General features: G+C 41.1%; 1 protein-coding gene across 1 annotated transcript in view; it reads left to right on the top strand.

Moving 5' to 3' along the window:
- The first annotated feature begins 9516 nt into the window (after window positions 1-9516).
- Window positions 9517-25901, top strand: part of LOC141103523 (calcium-activated chloride channel regulator 1-like) — a 118594-nt gene continuing 102209 nt past the window's right edge. The window contains exon 1 of the mRNA XM_073593200.1: window positions 9517-9675. Coding sequence (XP_073449301.1) covers window positions 9517-9675 — 159 coding nt within the window. The remainder of the gene's footprint in view (window positions 9676-25901) is intronic.

Genomic DNA, 25901 nt, shown 5'->3' with positions numbered 1-25901 from the left:
TCTGCAGGACAGTAAATTGGCCCTTTGTTTTGGAAACTCTAGAGAACCCTGTTCTAGTCCATTTAGTATGTCCTCATGTATATGCCTGTTTCAGTTTTTATGGGCTATCTCTAAACACCTCAGTGTTTGGGAGTGAATAACTGGTAGTCATGGTGTAAGTGGTCCAGATTATATGTGGTGTCTTTGTGACAATGGGGTCATTTTTAACATGGTGGAAGGTTGTGGGGCTTTCTATACATTTACAGCATTTATTTATTGTATTACATAAATTCATTTTGTATTTTTGATACCATTAAAATAATTATCAGCTAGACCATGGTTTTTCCACTATTTGTATGACCAAGCATTTAGACAGTAATTTGAGGTGCCCAAAGCTTTGTCTGCTGCTATTGAGACCAAGCCTAAAGAATAATGCCGCGTACACACGGTTGGACTTTACAGCAGACTTTGCCCGGCGGACTTTTCGACGGACTTTATGACAGACTTTCTGAATGAACGGACTTGCCTACACACAATCCACCAAAGTCCGTCAAATTCGTACGTGATGACGTACGACCGGACTAAAACAAGGAAGTTCATAGCCAGTAGCCAATAGCTGCCCTAGCGTGGCTTTTTGTCCGTCAAACTAGCATACAGACGAGCGGACTTTTCGACCGGACTTGATTTCGACGGATTGATTTAAAACATGTTTCAAATCTAAGTCCGTCCAACTTTTGAGAAAACAAAGTCCGCTGGAGCCCACACACATCGAATTGTCCGACGAAATCCCGTCCGCCGGGGAAAGTCTGCCGTAAAGTCCGCTCGTGTGTACGCAGCATTAGGCATGACGTTGAATCACAGCCTTTTATCAACACCAGTGTTTCCTTGTTATCCTATTCCTCATGCACACATGTAGGCAAGTGCAGTCTACTTTCTCCATTGCAGGTGGCACTTAACTGCAGTGGTGTTGCAGGGGGAGAGGAAGTTGAGAGGAACATGGTTCCTCTATGATTTCCTGGGTGTCTTTGGATACTATCCGGTTGGATGCTACCCCCCATGTGACTCTGGTGGCCATCTTGGGTCAGGCAGAGCCTATTTAAGGCCCTGGCTCCCAGGCTTGGCACACATTTTGTGTGCGGGTGGTGTAGGGACAGGTCACCCATCTGACAGGGACAGTGGTTAGCAGAAGGGAGTGGTTCCAGGCAATTAGGGAAAGGATAGGGACATGTCATCCTACCTGGAGACCTCCGCGTTTGGGTCTGGACCGGCCAGGCCGCATTCTGCCCCCAAAGACAAATGTTGTTGGCACATCTGATACATGCTCTACTGCACATTGCTCCATTTACTTTTACTTGTTACTATTGTTACTTTTCGTGAATGTTGCTGGTCAGATGCATTCCAATCAGGTTTGTTGTGAATTACTGAATTCTGCATTAATACAAGTTCTGTTCTTTATAACTGGAGTCTGTATTGCTGCTAAACATTGTATGAAATATTTATTTGTAAAGCTTTAATGAATAAAGCATTGACTGAAAAACTGGATTTTTGTACTCACTGTAAAATCCCTTTTCTCTGAGTTCATTGACAGACACAACTGCTCTCCTCTTGATATTCATAACAGATAGGGTTTTTGGGAACTGTGAGCAGATTGGAGTAAAAACCCTGGAACCGTTCGGGTACAGAATGACAATGCCCTGGTGCAGGAGGAGGGAGAGGCAAAGACTGAATGAAGCTCGATCTTGTAACCTAGCATCACCAGATCGCTGACCCACTTGTTGGAATAAGAGATCCATGGTTCTAAGAACCAGCGAAGCTGACCCCCTACCCCGGGCATGGGTGGGGGTGCACCTTCATGCTGAGGCAGACTTATTTGCAGACTCGGAGGGTTTGTGGGGCCAGGAAAAGACTTGAAGCCCTTATGAGAATAAAGGAAAGCCTAGGCTTCTAGCGCGGGTCCTTCCCTGTGTTAGAATGAGGGAGGAAGGTGGTACTCTTGCCATCTGTGAGATTCTTGATGTTGTCCAACGTAGCCCCAAAAAGACCTTTGCCCTGGAAGAGCAGAACTGCCAGGGCCTTCTGAAAAAAAAGACATTCTAGAGGCACTGGGACCTTAATACAAAGTATTGAGAGGGTAAAAACATTTGAAGAGCCCACTGACTAAGGTTAGGCTGCTCAGGACAGACCAGGCTATCCTCCAGGAGGTACCCCAGCAGGTTAACAGAAAAAAATGTGCATACATGGAAGGAGCACCAGACCAAAAGATAAAAGAGTTCAACTTAATTTATTGATATTGTGCTAAAAGACAGCTAACATCAAAGGAAGCTCCCCTTTATCAGGGCTTTAGTTAAAAATGAGAACCTTGAATGGACTCAAAGTAAGACTTTCCTGTGTGACTCTGTGCAGGGAAACTTATTGCCTGGATTAGAAGAGTTACTTGCCAGCATCTGCATGAGCACTCAAGAGGTCTGGTCAGCTGACCAGCACTTAAACGAAAGGACTTGTTGAATCACAACCACCAAAACAGAGAGTTTGGAGAGAAGCATCAATCGATGATGTGAGTTACAGGCATACCCCACTTTTAAGTACACAATGAGATTTATTTAATAAAGCTGGAAAGTGCAAAATCAGGCTCACTTCTGCATAGAAACCAATCAGATTCTTACCTCAGCTTGTTCAATTAAGCTTTGGTAATAAAACCTGGAAGCTTATTGGTTTGTATGCAGAATGAGCCTGATTTTGCACTTTCCAGCTTTAGTAAATAAACCCTATTGCGTACTTAAAAGTGGGGTATGCCTGTATTTTATATTTAAACCTCATTTGGCAGGACTCTTTGGTTCAGCTTTTAAAAGGTTTAGTCTTTAGTTTGTATATATTTTTTTCTATTAAAGTGGTAGTAAAGGCCCTCTCTTTAGTTACCTAGCTTACAATCAGGATTAACTGTAGGTACAACACAATTTAGGAGATATTCATATTGTCATGATAGCTGATGATGTCACCCGTGCATGCGCAGCAATGCTCTGCATTTCAGGGCAAACAGTATGCCATGGAATGCAGAGTGCCATGCCACGAGGACTCCCATGCCATTTAAACGGCCAGAGCCTGCGAACCCAGAAGGAAGACTGGGTGAAGAATGAAGCACAGGGTAGCTGTGACAGTGCTGCATTTTCTCCGTTTGCAGGTAAGACTGTCATAATGTGCTAATATGTGGTGCATACTAGCACATTATGGTATAACTGCAAGGGGCCCAATTTTTTCTTTTTTTGGGAAAAGTGTTTGGAAAAGCCCTTTGGTGCAGACTTGATTTGGGGTTTGAGTGGTGACGCTTAGGGACGTGGACTAGGGTGTGATATTCCAGCATCCCCTATATAAACTGCTTTCACCTAGAATTGTTCAAACTGTTATACCTTTTCACTTTAACCTTTTTTATTTGTGTTTTTCTTTGTTTTCTTTTGATTTGGATACAAATAGGCAGTGGACCCCATATCCCTTAACTGATTATTTCTTGTGTGATTTTATATACCCTCCCACGGGCCGGGTGGGGGAACCTGGTAAGAGCACAACTGTCACTTCGGCCATGTATTTTATGTACCAACCCTGTCTTGCAACAGGGTGGTTGTTTATATGTGATTATTCTGTTTCCTTTTTTTTCTTTCAAGATGAAACATTGTTGACACGGTAACAGCTCCTCCTATATGTCCTGAAGAAGTGGAATCTCCACAACACCATAGACATCAGTTGAAGTGTCTAGACTGTGATTTTAAAATATTTGTATGAATTTATGCTCTTTATTTGCTTTTTATACTTTGTACAATAAAATATGTTTTTATGAGAAATGTTATATTGTGATAGCCTATATATAATGCTGGTGAGGTACATTTAAAGTCCCATTGTACCCGTATGGGAATTATGGTTGTTCAGCATCAAGCATCAAGCAATGCATCACACACCTATTTTAACTGCTGGACCAACTGGTCTGCCAGTTCCACATATGCCTGGGATAATTTACTAAAGGCTGCACCTTGCTGCAAAACCTTGGCCCATTCAGTCAATGTTGTCATAGTATGTGAGGTAACGAAAACCTTAACACACCTAGCCAGCTTGTGAGTATCAAAAGCTATAGTTACTGCATCCCCTTCCCCAGTAGTAAGGGGAACTGTAAGCATCTCTCGTATGAAGACAATCAGCCTCACAACTAACACCTTCTCATGTGCCGAAACAGAGGTGGATGTATCGTCTGTACGATTCTGTGGAAATCGGAGATGCCCCATCGGGGTCCTCAGAAACAGAGCCCACAATGACAGAGTCCAACTACTGCTCAGAGGCATCTGAGTATGCAGGTTAGGGGGGTGCTTTGTGCTCCCCTTTTGACCAAACACTGCTTCCATCCAAGAGATGATTGACCCCAGGACTACTGACAAGGCATCAACCGAGACCGAGGTAGCTGAGGGTATAGAGGTACCAGCCTCCCCTGGAAGGAGGTAAAGAGGGAAAGTGGTTTCCTGGGACTCCATAGAGCCACCCAGCAGAGTACAGCAGGTCCCAACAGGGAAAAAGAGGGGAACACGAGAGCTAGCTTACAGCAGTGAGGGAGGAAGGAGGGCGGGTCCCGGGAACAGACTAACTGCAGAACTGCCCCAGAAGCTGTACCTCCCTGTGCACCACTACCCCCCTGACTAGTAGAAAGCATGTGTCCATGAGAGTCCCAGGACCACCCTTAGCTTCTGCCCTAGCACCAGAGGACAAAAAGATGGCCACAATCGTGCAGCTACAGGATATATAAATATAAAGTGATCTCGCGCAAGCAAATAAAAATCACTACAAAAACACTGTAACAATTCTCCTAAATTGTAAATAAAGTGCAAAAATAAAGTGCACAAATATAGTATGATACCACTTGAAGTGATGATGACCTGTAGAAATAAAGTGCAATGATATACAATGAAATCTCCACAAGAGGTGATTACAAATATATATATATATATATATATATATATATATATATATATATATATATATATATATATAATCCTAAATATGTGCAATGGATGTCCAAATATGATAGAAATCCTGAATTATAAGGTGATATAACATGAACAAAAGGAAGGACCAAAAATGTCCTATAGGGGAAAAAAATGTAGTGCTAAGTTCACAAAATGTTCACAAAATGATGCATCCAATGCATAGATAATGTAGTGGGCAAGGGGATGGTGTAGTAATATCCATAAATAACTCCACAGACCGCCTCTTTGAATTCCAGTCTCACAGAACTCTCACCTTAATATTAAGAAGAAAATCGCATCAACAAGTGATGTGGGCTCTCCACAACCTTCTATTGGAACGTTTTCTAATTTGCACACTGCTGATGGGGCCATAGGTACCACTCCAACTCAATTGTTCCTCCACCATACCATCCTATTCCACTCCAATATAATAACACAGAGAGGGTGGGGGGAAGAAGAGAGAGAGAGAATGGCTCCAAAGGTGTAGTATGTTAGGGCTAAAAAGTATTTATTAGGTGCCAAATGCGTGGACATTAAACAAGTAAAAACAAAGCATAGAACAGAGAACGGCGTTGTTCAGCGCTCTCTTACGTCACTTCCGGTATGCGTCTGGTCTCGGCCACTCCCTACGTGTTATGCCACATCATGTGGCTTCATCTGGGAATAATGGCCTCCCCATAGGTGGCTATTGCATATTGGTCCACCGCAAAATGGCCACCAGTACAGTCTTTTGGTAGATGGCCACTGTCCCCCTCCATGGATATGGCTGGCATGTCTAAGAGAAAAAGGCTGCTGGCCCAAAAGGAGCACATGGCAGCTCCACAGTAGAAAAACACCACACTGAGCCCCAAGCAACCCCCACAGTGTACCAAATGTGCCCTGCTAAAACAACCTCCCCCCATCCTCTCAGGGAGCTGAAACAGACAACTAAGGAGCCAAGCAGTCAGAGATGGGGGACACGAGGGAAGCTCAGCCATTCACAGGTAGGAAAGTAATGACAGATAGGGTAAGAGGCCCTGCAATGCAGCCAGGAGGGAAAACCCCAGGGGGGGGACCTGCAGGACCGACCACCTCAGGGAGTACTCACACCCCACACTGTGTGCGGGGAGGGAAAAGGGAGCATCTACTTACCAAACAAGTGGAGCATACAGGTAAAGCTCCCGAGACAGATCCACTTCACCACTGAAAGTGTGGGGCTGTTGGCCAGGGTAACACTATGACATGGATTGTAGGTGTCTGATCATATGTGTCCCCATGAGGCGTTTAACTCGCTGGCTGTCCTGGTCCAGGATGGGCTTTCTTAGCCGACTCAGCATGTAGCTAAAGGTCTGCATGCTTTCGTGGGCCGTTCTGGGGTGAGCAAATAGATTTCAAATATCCTGCTTGTTGCCATTCCAGTTGTTGATTTAATATCTCCGCAGCAGGAAAAAGAAAAAACTAAAAAAGAAATCAGTGGGACCACAGTCCCAGCAGGGAAATAAGTCTATACCACTGAACACTAGTCAGAAAGTGACCTATGCAGTGGGTGGGGGTTTTATACAAGAGAGGACTGCTTTTGGGAAGTGCTGAGTTTTTTTCTGCCTAGTGTCCTTCTCCTGGTAAGTGGCACTATAAAACCCTGTTATGAATATCATAGTTACATAGTTACATAGTTAGTCAGGTTGAAAAAAGACACAAGTCCATCCAGTTCAACCATAAAAAAAACAAAAAAAAAAAAAAAAAAAATCGTACAATCCAATATACCCAATACTATACCCACAGTTGATCCAGAGGAAGGCAAAAAACCCCAGCAGAGCACGCTCCAATTTGCTACAGCAGGGGAAAAAAATCCTTCCTGATCCCCCAAGAGGCAATCGGATGTTCCCTGGATCAACTTTACCTATAGATGTTAGTACCCAGTTATATTATGTACATCTAGGAAAGTATCCAGGCCTTTCTTAAAGCAATCGACTGAGCTGGCCAGAACCACCTCTGGAGGGAGTCTATTCCACATTTTCACAGCTCTTACTGGGAAGAAACCTTTCCGTATTTGGAGATGAAATCTCTTTTCCTCCAGTCGTAAAGAGTGCCCCCTTGTCCTCTGTGTTGACCGTAAAGTGAATAACTCAACACCAAGTTCACTATATGGACCCCTTATATATTTGAACATGTTGATCATATCCCCCCTTATTGTCCTCTTCTCAAGAGTGAATAAATTCAGTTCCTCTAATCTTTCCTCATAGCTGAGCTCCCCCATGCCTCTTATCAGTTTGGTTGCCCTTCTCTGCACTTTCTCCAGTTCCCTGATATCCTTTTTGAGAACTGGTGCCCAAAACTGAACTGCATATTCCAGATGGGGTCTTACTAATGATTTGAACAGGGGCAAAATGATATCTCTCTCTCTGGAGTCCATACCCCTCTTAATACAAGAAAATACTTTGCTCGCTTTGGAAACCGCAGCTTGGCATTGCATGCTATTATTGAGCTTATGATCTACCAAAACCCCCAGATCCTTCTCCACTACGGATTCCCCCAGTTGTACTCCCCCTAGCATGTATGATGCATGCATATTCTTAGCCCCCAAGTGCATAACTTTACATTTCTCAACATTAAACCTCATCTGCCACATAGACGCCCAATTAGACAGAGCATTGAGGTCAGCTTGTAAATTGGAGACATCCTGTAAGGAGGTTATTCCACTGCATAGCTTGGTGTCATCTGCAAAGACAGAAATGTTACTTTTGATCCCAGACCCAATATCATTTATAAAGATATTAAAGAGTAAGGGTCCCAGCACTGAACCTTGGGGTACACCACTGATAACCTTAGACCATTCAGAGTAAGAATCATTAACCACTACTCTCTGAATTCTGTCTTTTAGCCAGTTTTCTATCCATTTACAAACAAATATTTCCAAGCCTGTAGACTTTAACTTACACATGAGCCGTGTGTGCGGAACTGTATCGAACGCTTTTGCAAAATCCAAGTATATCAAAAGGAGAGCAGCTGTGTCTGTCAATGAACAAAAGAGAAAAGGTAAAAACATAAAAAATATGTAGCACCCTCCTAGCGTAGGAGGCTAGGCGAATTTAGCTTTTGGGTTCCTTTGTAATCAAAGGAGCAGTGATTGTTCAGGTTGGCCTGTTCAGTGTCTCACAGGCTGAGCATTTGATTGCTTTCTCCTGCCTCTGGAAGAAGCTTTCAGATCATAGGGCGGGAGATTCAAATCACCCAGCCTGAAGATTTATCAGGTTCCAGGCAAACCCCAGAGGGAAAGTTTGCAGAAGGGGGCCAGAGTGTGGATAAATAGTCTGAGACAATGGAGAGCAGGGCTTTTTCTCCCCAGGAGTGTTCCAGAAGCGCATGGGCTCTTGCTGCCGGCAGCCCATGGACTAGACAATTGCTAAAGGAGGCTCCAGCACTAGGATCAAGAGCTAAAATGGACTTTGCTCAGAGCTGACAGCAGAACCACACCACAAAGAATTTAGTCCTCACAGGCACCATCTCACTCACTGGGTTGTGTGCGGTGGAAGATGGAAGGAGGCAGCTGTCCTGGAGACTTGTGAGTAGCAACTTTAAGTTGATCCCTGAGACTAAATGTTGAATGCTGCACTGGGTACTGATTTTGCACTTTGGCACACGGTAACCAAATGCCCAAAGACTTGCCCTGTGGTCTTCAGCTGTGGGGCCTTAGACTGTTCACTCTTAGGTACAACTGTTACTGCTGTTAAAAGACTGTCCTTTGATCGCTAACTATTGCTGAGCGTTTCTTTGGAAATATCGCATGCCAAGGCTCTCACGCCCTAACCCCTCTTCTGTTACAAATTCTATCAGCAATAAACGACAAAAATAAAGACAACCCCTAGACGGTTATTTGTAGCCAGAGTGGATAGACTGTTGCTTAGGTGGCTGGTAGCACTTGTGCTATTTGGGGGAGAACCAGTTAAATTCAGCAGCCCCATTTGGGGGTAGCACTACAAATGTATAAAATAAAACTAATACAAAATTAGCATAACATCACATAACAGTTGATGGCACATCTGATACCCAGGTCAGTCACTGTCTGGGGAAACAATCAATTAGGCAGGGTACAAAGCCTATTCTGGAAGTTCCCACCAAGAATATCTAGTCTTCCCTTTCCCTATTCATTACCATAAACAGGAAACTTTCACTGCCTTGCTATATCTATGGGCTCTGCTATTCTTGTTCATAATAAGAAATGTAAAACAAAAAATTAAGCTTTGCCACATCTGCCTGGAAAAATATTGATTAAGACAAAGTTACCTATTGTAAAGTCTAAATTGTTTCACTAAGTGTATGGGGTCACTAGATTTAAATTATCACACTGAGATTAAAGAAAGAACTAGCAATCTTTCATCGCAAACAATTTTGATAAGTATTTAAGCAGCTATTTCCTTATTTGTTTTATCTGCAACTGACATATTATTGTCATATTTATGGTGCGTAACATAATGTAGCAATACTGCAAAGTTCATGTGATAAGATACATTTGTAGCACAAAAGAAGGCAGTGATTCTCCTGCTAAGCAAAGTGTACCATGGCTCCTCAAAACACATTTATTTTCCTTCTGATCTGTTCTTTACCATGCATGTCCATAGGATCTCTGGTAAGAGTTAACGATGGTGGATATGAAGATATTGTGATTGCAATCCATCCAGATGTGAAGGAAGATGCCAAAATCATTGAAAATATACAGGTAGGACTAAATGCTGAAAGGCAAGAATTCTTAAATGTAGACGTTGCATCTTCATTTTGACAGTTTGAATAAGAACATTTTGCTAGTATAACCATCAGAATTTGTTTATTTCACTGCTTGGCACACACTAGCAAACCATAGTATAAGCAGCATCCTAGAAACATAAAAACATAGAAGAGTGATGGCAAAAAAAAGACCAAGTTTCCAATTATTTTTTAAATTAATATATGTTTTTTTTGTTAACTTTTTTTTTGTCTGAGTATAGATCTATGTTTGTCCCATGTTGTGTGATGGGTAACGGGTTGTCATGTTCACACAATAACAGCACATTTTATTTGCTTTAGTGTTGTTGATAAGTCTTCCCTACTGATGTTCATTCTCATCACAATGAAAGGTTTATGGAGTTTAAAAAAGTACTAAAGGATCGATTATATAAAGTGTATTTAAGCCCAAAAATAAAAATGTAATATATTGCAGCTTACCAGTCCTTAGATATAGTTGCTGCATTTCAGCGTTTCCTTTTTTTCTGTTTTTTTTTTTCCATTTATTTGCAAATTGCATCTAGCAATCCTGCAAATAATGCACTCTCTGTCCTGTCATGTGTACAGCCAAGGTTGGCATACAAGCTGGACTTAAAATATGTCTACATTTATTCATCTTCCTTACATGGTGGATTGATGGGGCTATTAGTTTACAATAAAAATAAGCTTCTTTGTGCTTTCTTTTAAACTGGTTGTTACCTTACAAAATGCTTTCACTGGCAGCCTCTATCCTTTATCCGGTGATAACTCACAGTATAAGTGTTTGTTTAAATCTATGCCTCTAAATACCTTTTTTTCAGGTATCTTCAGGCCGGTCATGTGATTTCCGGCCGCTCTGCTGCTCCGATCTAGGGCCACAGCAGGAGGGGCCAAGATCTCCCTCTGACGTCAGCTGGTAGGTCACGTGACTGCCGTGATGGCCGCTCGGCACCTCCCACTGTAGCTCTAGATCATAGTAGGAAAGCGTCCGAGAGTCACATGACCGCCATATTGGCCGCTCAGCACCTCCCACTGTAGCCCTGGATCAAAGTAGCAGAGCCGGTAGTTACATGACAGGCCTGAAGATAACTGAAAAAAGGTATTTAGAGGCATAGATTTAAACAAACACTTATACTGTGAGTTATCGCCGGATAAAGAAGAGGGGCTGCCAGTGGCAGTTTGTAAATTTTTATGTACTGCTAATAGCGGCAGGAGGGGGGGTGGAGACGGCTCACACAGACACAGGAGCTGACAGGCAGGGAGGGAGGGGGAACAAAGGACAGAGGAAAGCTGCGGATGACTGAGGCACATAAAACTGACCATGGTGTCAGGGCTTAGCAGCCATGACAAACCATGGTCAGTTTACAGGGGGAGGGCAGGAAGTGGCAGGATCAGCCAGGTTTTTTACAGTTTAGAGAGGGGCAGATTAGACAGCACAAGCATTGTGCTGTTTAATCTGCTATAAGGGAGCAGGATTTCTTTTTTTTAGGGTTACAAACACTTTAAGCTCACAGAAAGTGACAAGATCGCTGCATTTCTGGCCGGATCGACAGGTATTATTTGTACTTGCTGAAAACGTTCTTAGCCTGAAAAAAGAAAATGAATGCAGCCACCATCCTAGCAACCAATGATTGTGTGCAGCTATGTCAGAAACCATGAAACAGACTGAGACAGAAGTACAGTTTAATCTCACAGTTTAATAATAATAAAAAAAGGTAAACAGAGTAAACGTAGTCAAAAAATAGTCAGAGTTCAGGAACCGGAACGGACAGTCAGACAAGCCAAAACGTCAGGGAGCCAGAGAAGAGCGTAGTAGAACAGCAAGCAGGTTCTGGAGCCAGAAGGAATGTCAGCCAAGCAAGTCTTTAACAGGAACACAGGAGAGCATCTCTAGAGACCAAGGCGAAGGCAGAGATCATCTGGACTGGACGGCTTAAGTAGGCAGGACAGACGAGCCAGATATCATCAACAGGTGAGTCACTGTGGAGAGATAGGAGCTGGTAATTAGCTGACAGCTGAGCTGCCAGATTTGAGAAGGAAGGGCTGAGCCCAGCCCTGACAATACCCCCTCCTCAATGAACCCTCCCCCTTGGAGGATGACCAGGCTTGAGAGGAAAACATCTATGGAAATCACAAAGGAGGACAGGGGCATGTACGTCCGAGGATGAGACCCAAGAGCGTTCCTCCAGACCATACCCTTTCCATAGCACCAGGTACTGTATGCACCCACGGAACCTATGGGAGTCAACAATGTACTGTACTTCATACTCCTCATGGTTCTCAACCTGTACAGGGTGAGAACGAGGCACCGAGGTGGTAAAGCAGTTGCAGACCAAAGGTTTTAATAAGGAGACATGAAATACATTTGTAATATTAGAAGGAAGGTCTAATGCATAAGCCACTGGGTTATTCCTGCATAGAATATGGAAAGGCCCAATAAACCGAGGTGCAAACTTCAGAGAGGGAACACGAAGTCGGAGGTTGCGATATGACAGCCAGACCCTGTCCCCAACCTGTCAGGAAGGCGCAGGGAGGCGTCTGCAGTTAGAATGGAGTCTGTACCTATCATTAGTATGTCGCAAAGCCTCCTGGACTTGTGCCCAAGTTGAACGAAGACCACGGAGATGCTCCTCTAATGCAGGAATACTCTGTGGAACAAATGAGTCAGGCAACATGGAAGGTTGGAAACCATAGTTTGCCATAAACAGGGACAATCGGGAGGCAGAATTCAGGGCACTATTGTGAGCAAACTTCGCCCACAGTAAGAGGTCTGACCATTTGTTATGATGGTCAGAAATATAGCAATGTAGGAATTGTTCCAAGGACTGATTGGCTCGTTCTGCGGCCACATTAGACTGCAGGTGATACACAGAGGAGAAAGCAAGTTGAATTCCCAACTGTGCAAAAAGGCTTGCCAGAACCAGGACACAAACTGACTACCCCTGTCCGAGACAATCACCTTGGGTAGCCCATGTAAGTGAAAGATCTCCCAAGCAAAAATGGAAGCCAGTTCCTTAGAAGTGGAATACAATGGGACATTTTCGAGAACCGGTCAACCACTATAAGGAAAACTGTGTTGCCCTGGGAGTTGGGTAACTCCACAATGAAATCCATAGACAGGTGGGTCCAGGGCCTCTCACCATTGGGTATGGGTTGTAAGAGGCCCACTGGAAGGTGTCGTGAAGTATTACTCTGAGCACACAGGGAACAGGCAGCTACGAAGGTGGTTACATCAGCACGTAGACTAGGCCACCAGAATTGTCAGGATGTGCCAACACAGGAGCAGAAACAAAGGCAGCCTTGAGACTCTAAAAGGCCTTAATGGACTCCGGAGACCAACTCTGTGGGTTACCGTCCTTTCTGGTCATACCAGTCAGGCTTGACCAGAGACGAGAAGTTATGAATAAACTTCCGATAATAGTTGGCAAAGCCAAGAAAACGCTGCAGAGGACGTAAACCCATGGGTTGGGGCCACTGTAGGATTGCTGAAAGTTTCTCTGGGCCCCTTCGAAAAACCAGCAGTGGAAATGGCATAACCCAGGAATTTAACCTGTTCACAATGGAATTCACACTTCTCCAATTTACAATAGAGATTGTTCTCTCTTAGTTTCTGAAGCACACGACAGACATCTGTGTGGTGGCTCTCCAGGGACTAAATTCCTGGAAAACTGCCAGGGCGTTACAAAGGCCAAAAGGCATTACGAGGTACTCATAATGGCCTGTTCTGGTACTAAATGCCGTTATTCACGATTCACCATTCTTAATCCTCACAAGATTGTATGCCCCTCTCAAATCAAGCTTCGTGAAAATCGTTGCTCCCTTGAGGAGGTCAAATAACTCCGTAATCAACGGAATCAGATAGGAATTCTTAATTGTGAAACGATTGAGACCCCTATAATCAATACAAGGTCTCAGTTCACCACTCTTCTTCTTCACAAAGAAGAAAGCAGCACCAGCAGGAGACGAGGATTTGCAGATGAAACCTCAAGAAAGAGTGTCTGCAACATACTCCTCCATGGCCTTATCCTCCAAGACTGACAAAGGGTAAACCCAGCCACGAGGGGGTATGACACCAGGTTGAAGGTCAATTGTGCAATCATACGACCGGTGTGGAGGCAAACTACCGTCTTGACCTTTGTCAAAGACATCGCTAAAATTGCAGTATTCCTCCAGCAGGGAGGAGAGTGAAGAGGTGCACAGGACCTTGGCTACCTTCTGGAAGCATGTCTTACTGCATTGTGACAACCAGGAGAGAGCCTCAGCACGGAGCCAATCAAAAGAGGGGTTGTGCCTCTGTAACCAAGGATAACCAATAACCAGCGGAAACTTAGGTGAGGAAATAACTTGTAATTGGATTATATCATGGTGAAGAGCCCCTATGGCCATGGACAACAGAACAGTTTCATGAGTCACATGGGCAGGCTGTAGAGGTGTTCCATCAACAGCCTCAATGGCATGTGGATGTAGTGATATAGTATAGTGTGTAGATAATTAATTAGTAGTTATTATAATCTTCCGCAGCAACCCAATTCTTCCAGAGAGATGCACTTTATTGACTTCCAACACAGAACAAAATCTTGCAACAGATGACAAAATCCAACAGAGTAAATATAATACTAGCCTTCAGAGTCCCATTTTTCCTAGACCTGTGCCTTCATAATCACACAGAGAGTGAATAGACTGAACGCCAGATTATATTCCCTATACACTGAATGGCTGAGCAATTTGATTGGCCGTTTCCACTTAGGCTTTTGATCTGCTTCTGTCTTTCAGAGTGACAGACAATGACCCCTAGTCGTAAACAGCTGTAGTCATAAACTGTCCTTATTTGCATTCTTGCATATTAACATTAACATAGTGACTCTGGGCTATCTGTCCCCTTTGATATGTGGAGTAAATTTTGTTTGGCCACTTCCCCTTTGATCAACAAGTCCCCTTTGATATAGGTAATTAGATTAACAGATACCACCTGAACACCCTTCTGATGTGTAGAATGGACTTGTCCCGGAATGCCTACATCCCTAATCTGTATTCTTGCATATTAACATCAACATCAATATAAAATCCCACATAAATCTACCAACATATTACAACATATTCCCCCACTTGGGTCGGTTCTAACTACTAGAACTGACCCATAAATCAAACAAAAAAAAATCATAATGACTTATGGTACTGAATGTTTTACAATGGCTCATATAAAATGTGAAACTGGTTACATCTCTCTTCACCAGCCTCTAAAATATCCCCATGAAACAGTTATTAGTTAATATAACTTTTAGACCATGACTGGAACGGGATTTGGTAAACATCTGTGGCCCATATAGCTGGTAGGCCTTATTATATCACATCAAGATCTTGAATATTGCGCAAAGACGAGCTGATGTCACAGTCCATTCTTCGGTCACATCTTTCACCATCTCACTGAAAGTAAACTTGGTATGCTCTGGGAGCTCCAATCCACATAAGTTCATGATTCTCTCATCTCCAGGCTCAAGCTTTTTCATTTTTAAAGATGTTTTTATACAAACATTCTACTTTCATCTTTATAGTAAGAAGAACCATCAATGCACCAGCACTCACTTTCAAGGTTAAAAGGTTTGGATACGGCAGTAAAAACTCTGTGCTGCAAACTATTTTCTTGCACTTGACATTCATGAGCTTAAAGCTGTAGCCCATCTTGCAAGCATTTTACAATTCACAGCTGCTTCTTTCTATTTCCTATTTGAGCAATGATGACATGTTATGTACCTGTCAAGTACCAGAATTTGTTGATTGCCAGCCACAATTTGCTTTTTATAAATTACCTTCAATAGAGCAGTTAATTGGATCATTCAGTCCATAATTCCACCTCAATGGGACCACAAGATGGTTTAGTATCAGCTTGACAACCGTGTTTAGCAGATCATGTGTCCAGACAAGGTGGCAGTGGAAATTCTTGCCAGTATTTTTGCCATGAAAGGTAGAAAGTTCTTTTTCATCCATATATGTTATAGCCTTCAGCATATTATAAACAACTGATTTAACAAAGTTCAAATCATGACTAGAGTGATGAATTTCACTTACCCCTCTTATAAATTTAGGAAAACCATCCAACATACTATTCTACTCAGTCTAAGTATACAAATACTCAGACACCCAGTAATTTATGCTATGCCAAGCCATTGTGCAGCATCTCACCTTAAATGTCAAATATATTGATCAATATGTATCATGTAATATGTACAGATGTTATGAAAATTATTTTAGGTTTAAATGATTCTCTTTGATTTTAAGATAAAGTTCAAGAAATAAAACATAATGAGAATGAAAATGAAAAGCAAAACATATCAGGAAAAGGGAGAAAAATTAAAAATTAGGGTGTTGAATAAAAAAGAAAAAAGGTTCATTGCTTGATAAATATTGAGAGAGTCCATGAATTCTTTATAATTCCTTGTATAGTGATACATTGTCTATTCAGCGTTTCTCACTAGCCAGCAATGTCAGTTACTTCTAGTGCTTCTGCTATTCACATGCAAACGAGCATCTTCAGCAAAATCTGAAAGACAAAAACTCTCCAACAAAAACTCATTAGCAAGGTCCTTAAACATTGTTTGAAGTTAAAACAAAGCACTATTTACATGTTTACAGTTTGAAGCTAATTCACCCCCACTGCTAGGGAAGTGTCATTTGCATTCAAAAACAGATCTGGAGAATGTACATCTTCTGCATTCATGATACCCTGTACCCTCTTTAACTGCTCTAATAATGTATCACGTTCCCCTCTCATCTTGTCATACTCAATCTTCAGGTGGTCATATTTCTGTTTTAACTGAGAAAACAGTATCCAGGTCTTGGACTTTTTCTTATCATTATTTTGGTCAGCTCTGTTTTTCATATAATTATCACCTATATTTGACCCAGTGTCTCCTCTCTGGGTGTTATCATAGGATATTATCTTTTGATCTTTATGTTCAGTATTTGTCCTAAACAATGTGGCTAAATCAATTTTGACAGCCTGCTCATTTGACTTTCTCCATAAATGGTCTGCTCTCAACAATATGTCTTTTAAATCATGAGGATTTGGGGTAACTAATAAAATATTTTGTTTGATATCTTCATGCAAAGCATCTAGAAACATACTCATATGTATCAAGCCACCATGCTCAAATGCAAGATTATTACCGATCAATAATTCCATAATAGTTGCTATCCTGTGTGACAATTCATAGGGAGATTCACTTTGCATTTGTTGGATCTTCCCATGAATAGTAACATCAGAACGTACACCATACAAAACACATAACAATTCCAGTAATATGTCCCTTGTCCTCAGAGGCTGAATACAGATTTGTTTAATTCTTATCCAAAGACCACTTCCTATAGAATGTTGTATGACTCTTTCTAAATCAGATGGGTTTAGACTGTACTTATCTCTGGCATTCTACAAGTCACAAAACCATTTTAAAAATCTGTTTAAATCATGGCAGGGAATCATTCCTATTTCTTTAAGAATTGCATCTAATTCTTTTGGTTTCAAGGGCTTCATTACAAACTGAACTTCACCTGTATTATTATTATTGTTATAAACTGTGGTGGTCACAGTGGGTGCAGCTGGCAATGAATTATCAGATTTAATACGAGGTTCTATTTCATTTGATAGAAAGTTTGTGTTTGTATTTTGCTGCAGATTGCTGAATCCAAGATTTGATGCATATCTGCATTCCTGAGATCTCTTCTCTAATTCCATAATTCTTAATTTTAATCTCTCATTTTCCTCTGATAATTCATCACAACGTTTAGATTTCTCAAGCAAAGCTCCCCAATGGCAACTGCATGCAATTTTAAATTTACTGTCTCAGCGTCTGATTGGTTTTGTAACCTCTCACAAACGTTGCTATTATCAACTGCATATTGTAACTGGGTAATTTCCTCATCCCTACCCTTCAAAGAACTTTCCATTGTTAAACAGCAAGATAATAAGCCCTGTTCAATACAACCTTTTCTTTTACTTTCTGAAATTTTGCTATCAAAAACATTTTTCCCCAAAAAATTCCATCATCATAGTCCACGTCTGCTTACATTTTTCTGGAATTTCATAAGGACCATGGCGCTTAATACATTTTAATACCCATCTGTTAACTTTATCAGAACTGACACTAGTAAGCCTTTTGACTATATTACTAATAATTAAAAAAAAAAGGAAAACAGGCAGGAGGCGGAGCCTAGCGGAGCAGACATGCATTGTTAGAGCTCCACACCGCTGAGGAGAGAAGAGAAGGACAAAGCGGAGCCTGCAGGCTCAAAAGGTATCCATTTGAACCTTTTTGCCCCTGGGAACAAACTGTGAAAGTTTGGGCAGGAAATATGGTACTGGGAGGAAACCGTGGCAGAAATAAAAATCACCTCACAAAGAGCTCACAGGCACTCACTGCAGCTGAAGCAGCTCCAGTCACCTCACAAGATACAGCATCAGGGCGCTCTCACAGACAGAAAATGTCACAGCAAGACTCTCCATTTGAGTCAGATACAGAACAAATCCTCTCACAAACTTCTCCACAAGCCTCCTCAGTATCCCCAGTAATATTATTACAATTTGAAAAGATGCTTCATAAGGCTTTAAAACAAACCTCAGACCAAATAACAAAAAGCCTAACCAAAGAAATAAGAGAGCTGGGAAACCGCACCGTAGCCTTAGAAATAAAAATGGATGAAATTGAAATTACAACCCAAGAAAATATAACAGAATTGGAACAATTAAAAAAAGAGAATTTAATACTTCAAACTAAGCTCGAAGATTACGAAAATAGAGCCAGACGTTCAAACTTGCGCATAAGGGGAATACCTGAAACTGTGACAGACCTGCAATCTACTATTACTGCTCTATTACAAGAACTAAAGCCAGATATCCCTATTGAACGTTTAGAACTGGACAGAGTACACAGAGCCCTCACAGCCAAAAACAAATATATTATTACCTAACTAGTTCCTAGAATTATGTTTTTGTTTATTCTAATCTGAAGCAATACAACCTCAATTTTATGAGTTAACATATCTAAACAGTTACATATGAATAAAATATGTAATTGTTTACTCTAAAAGGGTTAAAATCCCAAAATAATTCAAACTATCTTCATCAATACCAAAGTTATTAACAGTACCTTTCTAACTGAATTATTTAGCCTAGGGCAAGACTAACCATATACAACCACCCTGGAATAAATAATTTCAACAAAAACTATATTCTGCACTCCAATTAATGAAACATCATTTTGATGTTTTTTGACATAGCACTTCTCTCCTGTAAGCGGAAGATCCGTGTACCCCCATTAGCCCTCCTCATTCTCCCAACCATATTATGTGGGAGTGTGACGAAGGCACTTATTCCCCTGAGAGAGATATTTATTCTCTTTCACGGGTAAATTGTGATTACTTGCAAAAAATAATTTATACAATGTATCATCTAATCTCATATGTTTTTTGTTTACTCTTTACTCCAGAATTCACTGGTTTCTTTTCTATCTATTCATCTCTTCAGTCCACACAGGTTGATCTGCGCAGTCAGCTCTGCATAACAAAAAGTAAGTCAAAACTATTTGATCTATTGCCATGGCACCACTGAATATACTTTCCCTGAATGTTCAGGGAATAAATGTCCCTCAAAAAAGGACCAAAGCCTTCCGTACTTTCCATAACAAGAAGGCTCACATAGTATGCCTCCAAGAAACACACTTCACCAAAGATTCTACTCCAAAATATATTTCTCCACACCATTCACCTTATCATCAGAAATTAAAGACCCAGAAGGTAGATACCTGATACTCATGGGTTATATAATGGATACAGCAATCACGGTGATTTCCTACTACGCTCCTAACAAACAACCTACACCATTCCTCTCACATATATTACAAGTGATTAATACACACAAAATAGGAACAGTGATAATGTGTGGGGATTCGAACCAGGTCCTCCTCCCATTTCTAGATAAATCACCTTTTACACCATCCAAAATAACCTCTAGATTACCTTTTTCTCAACTTCTTTCCAAATACAATCTGGTAGATTCATGGAGAGAAAGTAACCCAATGAAAAAGAAATTCACTTATTTCTCGCACCCTCATCAAATCTTCACCAGAATAGATCATATTTTTCTAACAATAGGAATGATACCAGAAATTATTGCATCAGATATAATTCCGATTCCGTGGTCTGACCATAATGCAGTATACACTACTATAGCCTCAGCCATACCAAAAGCGCATGACCCAACGTGGTACTTACCGGACATAATGCTCAAACACCCACTACATCAGATGGCCATTGAACAAGCTTTAAAGGAATACATATCAATTAATAATACAACAGACATCTCCCCAATAACACTGTGGGAAGCTCATAAGCCTGTCTTGCGTGGTACAATACAAAGACAAATGGCACTATTTAAACGGGAACGCAAAAATTTTGCAAATAAACTAGAACTCAATTTTAATGCAGCCTACATATCATTTCAAGATAATCCATCTCAGAGTACAAAATCTCATCTGGAAAAATCTAGATTGGAATACAATCTATTTCTCACTGAGTCAGTTGATAAATCCCTCAAACGCTCCAAACACAATTTCTACATGAATACAAACAAACCAGGTACATATTTGGCTCGGGCATTAAATTCAACTAACAAATCTTTCAAACCAATATGTTTGAAATTATCAAAAAATGTTTACACTTGTAATCCAGTTAAAATAGTCCATAAATTTCACTCACATCTCGCAACTTTATACAAGACAAACAATGAATTTAATCCTACAGAGGCTGAATCCTTCTTCTCAAAAATAACCTTACCTGAGTTATCTCAGAATCAAAAAAGCAGTTTGGATGAGCCTATAACTATAGATGAAGTTGCTAATGCCATAAAAGACCTAAAACTTAACAAAAGACCAGGCTCAGACGGCTACTCGGCTTTATACTATAAAACATTCTCAGAAATACTCTCTCCCATTCTCACTAAAACTTTTAACAAACTTCTAGATGGACATTCTTTTCGGCAAGAAACACTAATGGCAATTGTTTGTATGATCCCAAAACCCCTTTCTGATGATACTTCCTGTGTGAATTATCGGCCTATCTCTCTGTCAAACCTCGATATTAAATTATTAGCAAAGATAATAGCAAAACGCCTCAATAGCATTATAGGAAAATTAATACATAGAGATCAAGTAGGCTTCATGCCAAATAGGCAGGCGATAATATACGCAGGGCAGTGTTATTGGCACATATTGCTAAAAAACGGAAAATCCCTTTATGTTTTCTATCTCTCGATATTAAGAGGGCATTTGACACAGTATCCTGGCAATATATGCAATATTCATTACAAAAATGGGGTTTTGGACCCCACTTTTTAACATGGATTAAAGCATTATATAATAAACCCAAAGCCTATATAAAATATGCTGGATACAAATCTGAAGCCTTTAATATCGAAAGAGGTACCCGACAGGGTTGCCCATTATCTCCCTTATTATTTACCCTTATACTCGAACCCATGGCCCAATACATCAGAACAAACCAAACTATAACTGGCATTGAAGTAGGAGGTATTACACACAAATTATGTATATTTGCAGACGATATATTACTTTTTCTATCATCACCACAGGTCTCTGGTCCTAACTTAATACCAGCTCTTGATGGATTTGCAGCCCTATCCGGCCTTATGATTAATCCTAAGAAATGCCAAGTGCTTAATATTTCACTCACAAACATGGAATTGATCCCGGCTAGGGCTGCACTCCCATTCACATGGGCAGAAAAATCAATCCCATATCTTGGAATTCATTTAACAGCATCTCATTCTGACTTATTCTCAACCAATTATCCTCCTGTATTAAGACAGATCACAAATCTAATAAAACAATGGTCGCAACTTCCTTTATCCTGGATGGGGAAGATTAATGCAATCAAAATGACTATTCTACCCAAATTGCTTTATCTATTCAGAGTCCTCCCTATTCCAATTCCTTCCTATTTTTTGAGAATAGTACAAAAAAGAGCAACTTCGTTTATATGGGGCTCTTCTAAACCACGTATACCTATACACACACTACATCTTCCCAAAAATAAAGGAGGCCTGGGATACCCTAATTTTACTAACTACTACAGAGCAGCACATTTGGCCAGTCTGTCCAAATACCATGCAAAACAGGAAATCCCATTATGGGTATTTATAGAGGCTTCAGAAAATGACCCTCTATTAATATCAAATTTATTATGGCTTGATCCTAAAGACCGCTTTAAAATTCATAATCCCATAACTAAACACTTCTTATCTCTCTGGGATAAACTAAAAACCAAATATCAGTTACAATCTCCACACAATCCTCTCCTTTCTTTTATCAGAAATCCGGCCTTTTATCCGGCATGGATCTACCCAAATTCTTTTAAAGCTTGGACAACATCAGGCATTCAGACACTAAATGACTTCATAGCATCTAAATCATTCCTTTCATTCCCATCGCTTAGAGAAAAATATGATCTACCAAACTCTGAGATATTTAGATATCTCCAAATCAAAAATTTCTATACACCATTCCTAAAGGGGGATACACCATTATCCCAATTATCCATTTTTGAATCAATCTGTACAAAAGATCCATTTGCTAAAGGTACAATTTCATCACTTTATAATCAATTATATGGAGTAGTAAATCTTAATAGACCCTCTTACGTTCAGAGGTGGGAGGAGGACCTGGGACGAACTTTAGAAGACACGGACTGGTCTAACATATGGCTCACATCTAAGTCATCTTCACCCAACATCTTAGCACTGGAGACAAATTATAAAGTCCTAATTCGCTGGTACCTTGTACCCGCTAGAGTGGCAAAATATTCACCTAATACCTCAGCTCTTTGTTTTCGAGGATGCCCAGAAATAGGCACATATTTACACATATGGTGGACGTGCCCAGTAATCCAAACCTTCTGGAAGGAAGTCTTCGTGATTGCATCTAAAATATTTAAAAAAATAATACAACCAGATCCATATTTAACTTTACTTAATCTAAAACCGGAATGGTTAACACTCTCTCAATTCAAACTAATGATCCAACTAATAACGGCTGCAAAACAAACAGTGGCCAAGGCATGGAAATCTTCTACATTGGTACTAGCAGAAACAATTCACAGAATGAATAATACAATGTCCCATGCTAAGATGGTAGCCATCGATCAAAATCAAATTCCAAAATTTGAAAAACTTTGGCATCCTTGGATAAAACAACAGTTCCTGTCAAACTTCAGTGACTCTGTCCTGTTGCCATGGTAACAGATTAAATGACTTACAGAGACACCCATTCTAAGGCTTCAAAGAGAACTAAAAAGAATAATAAACTGACGAGCGGGACAACCTTGTGGACCATACCTCTACCTTTCAACCCTTTTTCTTCTTTCTCTTTCCTTTTCTCCACCTTACGATTAAAGCTCATTATCAGAATTTATTTGACCTATATACACTCTACTTGTAAACAATATGTATAGTAGGTATAAATCATTTAAATACCTACAAAAGTAACTAAGGAAATTATATATATCTTTAATTTAGGTTTACGTGAACCCAATGTTTAATATTTGAAATTTCATGATATTTACCTATATAAACCCTACTGTAAAACAATGAGCTTACTTTATAGATCCTTGTAAACTTACTTTATGTATCTTTATAGCATTGTATACTCAATAAACTTCTTTTGACAAGGAAAAAAAAAAGGAAATATTTTACTCACCGTATTAGTTACTCCTTCAGCTTCCAGTTCAGGTCTTCTGGTACACGACACAGCCCTTTTTTTGTTGTTTCCAGTCTCCAGAGAATAATTCTGGGGTTCCCAACTTGTTTCATTTTGTAGATCAGACTCTCTTATGTCACAACCAGACATTAGAGTCACATCACAGCTCTTGGGTCTCCATCAGACTTCTGTCCACCTCACAGGATTGTTGTCACCACCGACTTCTGTTACTAAGTCCTGAAAATGCTCTTCTGGTCAATTGAACGGCACCAATGTAGTGATATAGTATAGTGGGTAGATAATTAGTTAGTAGTTATTATAATCTTCAGCAGCAACCCAATTCTTCCAGAGAGATGCACTTTATTGACTTCCAACACAGAACAAAGTCTTGCAACAGATGACAAAATCCAACAGAGTAAATATAATACTAGCCTTTAGAGTCACCTTTCCTAGACCCGTGCCTTTATAATCACACAGAGAGTGAATAGACTGAACGCCAGATTATATTCCTTATACACTGAATGGCTAGGCAATTTGATTGGCCGTTTCCATTTAGGCCTTTGATCTGCTTCTCAAGATCAAAAGGAGAAGGGGGACAGCCGCAGTTGCTGCTCCTGTCAGCCAATGTCTCCACCCCCCAACAGGGAAAAGAAAGGGACTATTACGGTACTACATATAGGTATACAGTAGAAGTAAAGAGTAAAAAGGGATTGGAAATTTGTTATATAAAAGTTCACTTTTAATAGAAACAACATTCATAAAATTACAATACCGCATACAGTTGCGATTGTAAACAATAACAACATTACAAATACTCATAAAAGAAAGGGTGGGAATACCACAAAGTCTGAACCAGTGGATTCCGCACAAATTTGATGGCAGATATGTATACAGCTTAATTTCTCGACCGATTTCGCGGTTAGCACCGCTTCTTCAGTTTGATCTGCTTCTGTCTTTCAGAGTGACAGACAATGACCCCTAGCCGTTAACAGCTGTAGTCATAAACTGCCCTAATTTGCATTCTTGCATATTAACATGAACATAGCCCAGAGTCACTATCTGTGCCCTTTGATATGTGGAGTAAATTTTGTTTGTTTTCCCCTTTGATCAACAAGTCCCCTTTGATATGTGTAATTAGATTAACAGATACCACCTTAACACCCTTTTGATGTGTAGAATGGACTTGTCCTGGATTGCCTAAATCCCTAATCTGTATTTTTGCATATTAACATCAACATCAATATAAAATCCCACATAAATCTACCAACATATTACAACAGTGGAGTGTCATGAGGCTGCAGCGGAATTGAGTGCTTCGATACAAAGGCAGCATCAATGAACAGGCCTGCAGCCCCAGGGTCGATTAGAGCCTGTATTCCAACAGACGACTCAGCCCAAGAAAGGGTAACTGAAACCAGGGGCTTATCCTTCTGGATAACTGGGGACTAAACAACACCACCCAAGGTCCGTGACAGGACCTCAAGGTTCAGGCGTTCCCTGGATGGGTAGGACAAGTCTTCAAAAGGTGACCTGCCTGGCCACAATAAAGGCCCAATCTCTTCCTCCTCCTAAGGGTTCTCTCATCCGCAGAGAGACGTGTGAAGCCCAAGTGCATGGGTTCATCTTCACAGACCAACTCAGTACCAGGAGGCATGGGAGGTGAGGGAGGCAAGGGTGGGACTGCAAAATCCAGAGACAAATGTACAGGAGGCTCCTGCAAGCACTCCTTAAAAGGGAGTCTTTGTCTGAGGCTGGAGTCAATGAGGATGACAAACGTAATCAACCTCTCCAGCTTAGTGGGTATATCTCGGGCTGCTATCTCGTCCTTGATGGTATCCGAGAGACCATGAGAAAAAGCAGCCACGAAGGCCTCATTGTTCCAAGCAACCTCTGCTGCCAGAGTACGGAAATCAATGGTGTAATCGGCAACAGCTCTCGTACTCTGTTTCATGGACATGAGACACTTGGCAGCAGAAGCGGAGTGTGTGGGAATGTCAAATACCCTTTTAAAAGAAGTCACAAACTCAGGGTAACTCAAGACAACAGGTTTTTGCATCTCCCATAGAGGGTTTGCCCAGACCAAGGCTCTCTCAGAAAGCAAAGATATCACAAAAACTACTTGGCTTCTGTCTGTGGGAAATGCCTGGGGAAGCATCTTAAAGTATATCTCAACCTGGTTGAGAAACCCTCTGCATTGGACTGGATCGCCCCCAAATCGCTGGGGAAGCAGAGCGGAGGTAAAACTCGAGGCGAGTGCCTGCACAGGGACTGGAGCAGCAGCAGAGACGGTCTGCAACACAGGTTGTACCGGAGCAGCCACAGTGGGAGATTCCAGGTGAGCCGTGCGACTCAGGACCGTTTGTAACACCATGGCAAACTGATCCATGCGGTGATCCTGCTCATCCAATCTGGAAAAAATATTACCAACAAGTGGATTGACTGCATC

Source organism: Aquarana catesbeiana, linkage group LG07 (assembly GCF_042186555.1).
Source record: "Aquarana catesbeiana isolate 2022-GZ linkage group LG07, ASM4218655v1, whole genome shotgun sequence".
Classification (NCBI taxonomy): domain Eukaryota; kingdom Metazoa; phylum Chordata; class Amphibia; order Anura; family Ranidae; genus Aquarana; species Aquarana catesbeiana.
The sequence above is the reverse complement of the archived record's forward strand: the minus strand, read 5'-3'. Positions and strand labels throughout refer to the sequence as shown.